The sequence below is a fragment of the Notolepis coatsorum genome (assembly GCF_963971535.1).
Source record: "Notolepis coatsorum genome assembly, chromosome: 18".
NCBI lineage: Eukaryota > Metazoa > Chordata > Actinopteri > Aulopiformes > Paralepididae > Notolepis > Notolepis coatsorum.
This window is the reverse complement of record NC_140182.1, coordinates 42,664,679-42,672,178: the sequence shown is the minus strand read 5'-3', so window position 1 is coordinate 42,672,178 and position 7,500 is coordinate 42,664,679. Positions and strand designations below refer to the sequence as shown.

The following is a 7,500-nucleotide window of genomic DNA, read 5'->3' as shown; positions in this document are numbered from 1 at the left end:
GATTAACTTCGGCGGTAACTTCACCCCACAGACAGATATGCACATGCTTTTTATAGTGGTCTGTACAGCCGGCTGTTTTAAGTTAAATCCTTAAAACCCTTCTCTATCTATGAAAATATTTTGGATGTTGCCTGATAGTAGATTATGTCTTGCTTTATACACCATTTGTGCAGTTTTGAATTCTACTAAATCCCTAAATTTCAATGTCTGTGATTAAAAAAAGAGTCCGTTGGTGTGTTCATAATATCCTACATTATTGACTATTCTGATTGCTCTTTTTTGCATGGTGCTTATTGCCTGTATGGCGCTCTTGTAGGTATTACCCCACACCTCCACACAGTAATTGATATACAGTATGGTGTGGAGTACAGTGTGTATAGTGATTCATGGTTCAGAATGTGCCTTGGTTTTCCCAGTATTCCAACACTCCATGCTAACTTGGACCTGACATGGTTGAAATGGGGTTTCCAGCTGAATTTGTGGTCGATTATGACTCCTAAGAATGTGTTCTCATATACTCTTTCCAAGCTAACATTTTTAATTCCACCGGGCTATTCAAATGTAGGTTCCGTTTCCCAAAAACCATGAATTTGCTTTTTTTTTTTATATTCAGAGATAATTTATTAATATCAAACCACAACTTCAGCTTGCCCATACTGCTGAGACAACCTCCAAAAGATTCTGAAGGTTCTCCCTTGCACAGAAGACATTTGTATCGTCAGCAAATATAACGCATTTTAATATTAGAAAAAAAAACAGATTCTACTCACACATTGCTTCTTGCACGTCGTCCCCGAGTTGGGCTTCAATGAAGTGTTCGCTGTACTTAGGTAGAACAAGGGCTAGGCTGGGGGGGGGGAACACATTATTTTTGTAAAAATGTTTTTATTGAAAACCCTGGCATATTTGTATAATATGGGGGGGGGGGGGGGGGGTCAGGACATTTGAGCAAATATTGTGTTGCCATCATAGAACAAAGAACAAACATCGAAATGTTAATTATATTCTAAGATGTCTATTTTATCATGTCTATTTTATGTCTATTTTATTACCTGTTTATTATGTCTATTTTATTATTTTGTATTATTGCACAATCAAAGCGGGCATGGCCACCCGCATTTCACGGTTTATTTGTCACGGTGTGACAAATAAACCTCTTGAATCTTGAATCTTGAGATGTGTGCAGTAACAGTCAAATTGGTAGTTAAAATGTTTAGTTTCACATGCACCAACAGTATAATTCCAATAATGACGTTTTTTTGTTTGAATTCGCATCTACCCCTGACAAATGTGGGTACTTCAGGGGGGTTCAACCTGTTCAAAATACGCCTTATATACTGGAAACAAAGGTTTCCAATAAAGAAGCTCATTATTTAATGTAATACATTCACTGAGAACTATCTCAGTAGGTTACAATTATTCAGTGAAAAACTGAAATGTTGAAGTGCCCACTCACCACGACAATGGTGATCTTGTTTCAGACCATAGAATGACAGAAACTAGAGAGTGACCCCTATTGGTTTTAATGGTGTTCTATGTTCCATCGACAGATCTCTGAGAACATACATGTAGCTCCGTGAAGACAATAACAACACAACAACACAGTCCTTTGGCATCTGCTAAGACCGTCAACCATGGATGGAATTTGCCATTATTATTATATTACTGTCTTTAGGGGCTGCTTACCTGTAGTCTGTCCCATTAACTGGTGCCCATGTGTAGGTCCTGACTCCTCTGTCTATGTACCTCTGTTAGTGGAAGAGAAGATACAAACGTTCAGTACATAATGGTTCATAAAATAGCTATGTGACCATTAATAGCATAGGAGCAACACTTTAGGCCCTAAGAACCTAGCTTTTGGTATGAGCTATTTAGAGAGACACAAGTTCACAAGGTACACTTTTTTAGACCGTCTCCATCTCATTGCATTTCAAAATGTTATGGCTTTTTGTTTAAACATTTTCAAGAGATGGGTATGTATGGAAATACAGGCAACGCACGGCCAGTAGAATGGTGACAGATCACATCCCAACAACATATGTGACATATCACTCTCATTACAGATTAATGTAGATGTCTGCACTGAAGACACTGCACTCACTTCACACCCTCAAGGGGTTCACATTCTCTTTTCTTTCCATCCATTCAAATGATCTGGCAACCAGTTGTTTGGAGGGACATGAGCTTTAGGTCAGAAGGTGCCTTTTCAATTCTACTTTTAAACATTGGCGGGTAAGAATGAAGGGGCATTAACCATTTTTCAAAGTCAAAAGTCAAAGTCAAAGTCAGCTTTATTGTCACTTCTCGTAATGTGCAAGACATACAGAGAAAGGAAATTGCGTTTCCCCCTTCCCACGGTGTATATAAAAAAGATCTAATATAAACATAAAGTAACATATAGGACACTATAAACATAAAGTAACATATGGGACACGATGTACACACAATATACAGGACTATATACAATATAAACAGTAGCTTAAAAAATGTATGTATGAGTGAAATAAATAATAGAGGTAAAAGAGAACTTAGTGCAAATATTTTAGCAGCAGTAGTACATGGTAAGTATAAATAATAAATAATGGCAGTAAAATACAATGATGGCAGTAAAGTGGCAGTGAGATGATAGATATGGCAGTAAACTAATATAATGTAAACTAAAATAATGGCAGTAAAGTAAAGTGGCAGTGAGTTTGCAAAGTGGCAGTGCTTGTGCGTCTGTGTGTGTGTCAGTGGTTTTTTTTTAGTCCAGAGTCTGTGGGGGCAGAGTAAGAGAGAGGAGTCCAGAGTCTGTGGGGGCATAGTAAGAGAGAGGGGGGATAGCTGGGTGTGTGTGTGTGTCAGTGGGGGGGGGGGGGGGATTCTTAGTCCAGGTTCTGTGGTGGCAGAGTAAGAGAGGGGGGAGAGCTCGGAGAGAGTTCAGCTTCCTGACAGCCTGGCGGATGAAGCTGTCTTTCATTTTGCGGTACGAACAGGACACGAGATGCAAGCAGAGACGTATGATGGGACATTTCTAGGATGGAAACCCACTGTAAATAGACGTGACAAAACAAGAGTAACCCTGGCGAATTCCCTCTTACCTCATCCTGGGTTTTCACCAGTGTGTCAATGGTCTGCTCGCCTATGTCACCATCTATCACCATTTTCCTGATCTACAGAGATAGAGAGAGAGAGAGAGAGAGAGAGAGAGAGAGAGAGAGAGAGAGAGAGAGAGAGAGAGAGAGAGGTATATATATAGAGAGAGAGGAGGGAGGGAGAGATGGAGGGAGACGGAGAGAGAGAAGGAGTGAGAGAGATAAATAGAGAGAGAAGCAGATTGATAGGGGGTGGAAGGAGAGATAGGGAGGGAAAGAGACAGACAGAGAGAGAAATAGAGAGAGAGAGAGAGAGGGAAAGATAGAGAGTGAGGGAGAGAGACAGAAAGAGAGAGAGACAGACAGAGAGAGACAGACAGAGAGAGATAGATGGTATATGTCCAGTGTGTCGCATTGAGAATCCAGTGGTTTGAAAACAGTGTGTCTCATTACCAGTCAGAGACAGTGTGTAAATCACACTTGGAGAGAGACTGGGCAGGACAGGTTTATGAGGAGAGAGAGATGAGACAACCAGCACCTGTGTGTCTGTGTGTACTCGCCCACGTGTCTTTACGTGCGATTGTGTGTGTGTGTCTGTGTGTGTGTGTGTGTTTGTGTGTATACTTGCATGCACATGTCTTTGTGTGTGTGTGTGTGTGTGTGTGTGTGTGTGTGTGTGTGTGTGTGTGTGTGTGTGTGTGTGTGTGTGTGTGTGTGTGTGTGTGTGTGTGTGTGTGTGTGTGTGTGTGTGTGTGTACACTATACCTCCACTTTGATATCATTCTCCAGCTCAGCGTCCAGGAAGTCCAGAGTGACAGGCTCCTGGAATTTAGGGTTCTGAGGAAGGGATCACAGTTACAGTCTGGGTCGTAACTTAGCACAGTACCATACACATACACTATATCACACATAATGACATTCTCAGTGCAACCGAGAGAAATAAAAAACATATTACGTCCACAACAAGTTGGGAGTGTATTTGAGCCATTTAGCTACAAGCTACGTTATGATGTCATACAAAGTCGTTTCATATCATTCAATCTGAATCCGGCTGAGTTGTTGCAGTACGATGTTATAAAACGCAGGAGACCGTTTAATTGTTGTTATTCGGTCGTGGGCTCTTAACATGGCGATCTGCCATTCAGAGTAAAATACCGTTTCATATCCCGCTAACGTAATTCCATAAAGTGAACATACAGTAGATCCCTCCCCGCCCACCTCATTTGAGCCACAGAGTCCAGTTGTGCTCAACTCAGGGCTAATGCCAGTCATGTACATAAACCTCATGGACCTCATTTTGACTTTATGACCCAGCAATTGACAGGAACGGACTGCCAGCCTCCCAACAACTGATCTGCGATGGCCCCGCCTGAATCATATTTGATACAAACTGACATTAGACCCTGTTAATGTCCTCTCTTAAAAACCCTATACGTCTCAGTGGGTTTATGAGTGTATAACATGGTAGCAGTGACATAGTGCTTCTCTATAAAGCAGCAGCATGTGGAACCTGATACTTTGGCCTCAGGAAAACCACTCTACCTTTGTTCACTAGACCTCGTAGGGAGAGTTCACTCTGCCCCATTAAAGGACAATTCCTCTTTTTGTCCAGATTGTTCTTTGGACGGAGTTGTTTTGGAACCAGGTGAAACTATAATACATGTTTTGGTTATTTGGTTACTGTAAATCAAACATCAAAATTGAGCCACCTTTAATGCCAAATGAAAGGGAGTTGTACAGGTAATCATAACATAATTCCATCCCTCCACCCTCATTGATCATAGGTGAAATAACCAGGACATTTAGCCTTGGCAGCGGTTAATGTCATGTTATTTGTTTAGTGGCAACCAGAGAACCAGAGTTTCAACTGGTTCTCAGACTTTGCCAGACCTATCTCTACTCTGCATGTTAGTTCTGAGCTAGTGCCAGAGGAATGCCTCACAGAAGCCAGTATCATTGTACACAGAAGCCAGAGTCATTGTACACTAGCAATTTCTTTTATGTATAACGTTCGTATTTCTCAAACCAAACTCAATCGTCTAGGGGGGGGGGGTGTTGAGCCCAAAATGCACCTTGCAAAATAGCGTTGCTGGTGAAATCTTCATCAAGGTTTAGCATTATGTGTAGCTTGCTAGCTCAAAGACTTGTAGTTGTTGTAGTGGAAGAGGAGGAGAATTCCGATTTACTTAGTCGGCCAATGAGAGGCACGCGTGGCAGCATCCTGTGAGTCAGAATAACTGGTTCTTAACCTGTTAAACTGTAGCCCTATTTTCAGAAATTCCGCCTAAAGGTACATGCCCAAGTAAATGGAAGATTGCTCCACTTCTACAAGGTCAATTGGCATGTTATTGGTATCTAGGAACATCTAGGGACCTGGGGGTATGTATGTCAGAAATATTGTGTCTGTTACTAGGCTTAGTAAATTGTGAATAACACCATGAAAACATTGAGGTTCTTTTGATTACAGTTTAACAGGTTAACCTAAACAGTTCTTAGACTAACTGGTTGGTAGACTAACAAGTTCGTAGACTAACTGGTTCTTAGACTAACTGGTTCTTAACTGGTTCTTAGATGAACTGGTTCTTGGATTAACTGGTTCTTGGATTAACTGGTTCTTGGATTAACTGGTTCTTGGATTAACCTCTTTAGCCCGAGCCGTCTGCTGGCGGACCGCAGATCACATCACGTCATAAATCAATCTCTCTAGACTGTATGACATAATGTTGCGTTTCTTTTTCAAATGTAGCCAAGCGTAAAGACCATAATCCTGTCAAAACAGCAGTCATAGTGTATATTTTCAACAATACATTTGTTTACCAATAGGGTAGAGTGTTATTAGTGAGATTTTAGTTTATGGAATGTGTTTATAATTTTGCGAATATCCGCCATTTTGAATTAGCGGCGCATCGCCGATTGTCATATGATGAGAGGGCATCCAGACCTCTCAATGAGCGTTGAAATCTTGAAAAACAAAATTCCAGCTTCCTGCAAGCAAATTACTACTGTATGAATTCTTTTTATTTCTCTTATTTCTCTGGATTCTCTATCACAAAACTGAACGTTATTGGCATAGATTGGAGCGCAGTTAGTGTGTCTACCTTCTGTGAACATTTAGCAACAATCCTTGATGCAATCCGATCCAAAATGGCGGAGCCATATCCATTATAAGAATGGAACTGTACATACAGTAGATTTCATTCACGGTTCTTCCTGCACGCCTGGAGATACTAAATCCAAATTGAACTCTGCCATTTGAAAGAAGAGATTTGGCCCGATCCATAGATGTGCAAGTTGGCTATAATAAGGTCATTTATAGGCCTGGTATTCTATATTCTATAATAATATTTCAAATTGCATGTATCTGTATCTACTCTGGATTTACAGGTTCTTGGATTAACTGGTTCTTAGATTAACTGGTTCTTGGATTAACTGGTTCTTGGATTAACTGGTGCTTGGATTACTATTTAGGGCAAAGAACAATCTAAATGGCACATTAATGATCAATTACAAGACTGAGATGCTGCGGACATATTGCTGATGAGGCTCAGCATCTGCAATGCATATGTTGTGTCTCTTACGTTTGTACATAATGAGAGCAAAGGTCTTAGCAGTGAACTGAATGTATATGAGCTGGTCAGGGAGCGAGGCAGGAGGAGAGGGAGGATGAGAGGGAGGGGGAGAGGCAGGAAGAGAGGGAAGAGGAGAGGCAGGAGGAGAGGGAGGATGAGAGGGAGGGGGAGAGGCAGGAAGAGAGGGAAGAGGAGAGGCAGGAGGAGAGGGAGGATGAGAGGGAGGGGGAGAGGCAGGAAGAGAGGGAAGAGGAGAGGCAGGAGGAGAGGGAGGATGAGAGGGAGGGGGAGAGGCAGGAAGAGAGGGAAGAGGAGAGGCAGGAGGAGAGGGAGGAGGAGAGGGATGAGGAAAGGCAGGAGGAGAGGGAGGATGAGAGGGAGGGGGAGAGGCAGGAGGAGAGGGAAGAGGAGAGGCAGGAGGAGAGGGAAGAGGAGAGGGAAGAGGAAAGGCAGGAGGAGAGGGATGATGAGAGGGAGGGGGAGAGGCAGGAGGAGAGGGAAGAGGAGAGGCAGGAGGAGAGGGAAGAGGAAAGGCAGGAGGAGAGGGAGGATGAGAGGGAGGGGGAGAGGCAGGAGGAGAGGGAAGAGGAGAGGCAGGAGGAGAGGGAAGAGGAGAGGGAGGAGGAAAGGCAGGAGGAGAGGGAGGATGAGAGGGAGGGGGAGAGGCAGGAGGAGAGGCAGGAGGAGAGGGAGGGGGAGAGGGAGGAGGAGAGGGAGGATGAGAGGGAGGGGGAGAGGCAGGAGGAGAGGGAAGAGGAGAGGCAGGAGGAGAGGGAAGAGGAGAGGGAGGAGGAAAGGCAGGAGGAGAGGGAGGAGGAGAGGGAGGAGGAGAGGGAGGAGGAGAGGCAGGAGGAAAG

The 7,500-nt window shown here is 43.2% G+C and overlaps 1 protein-coding gene across 1 annotated transcript in view; it reads right to left on the bottom strand.

Annotated features, from left to right (window-relative positions):
- LOC311245342 (voltage-dependent calcium channel subunit alpha-2/delta-1) overlaps nucleotides 1-7,500 on the bottom strand; it is a gene marked incomplete at both ends in the record, with an annotated part of 125,592 nt that overhangs the window by 62,001 nt on the left and 56,091 nt on the right. Inside the window, 4 exons of the mRNA XM_084335185.1 lie at nucleotides 771-847; nucleotides 1,687-1,748; nucleotides 3,081-3,152; nucleotides 3,840-3,911. Coding sequence (XP_084191311.1) covers nucleotides 771-847; nucleotides 1,687-1,748; nucleotides 3,081-3,152; nucleotides 3,840-3,911 — 283 coding nt within the window. The remainder of the gene's footprint in view (nucleotides 1-770; nucleotides 848-1,686; nucleotides 1,749-3,080; nucleotides 3,153-3,839; nucleotides 3,912-7,500) is intronic.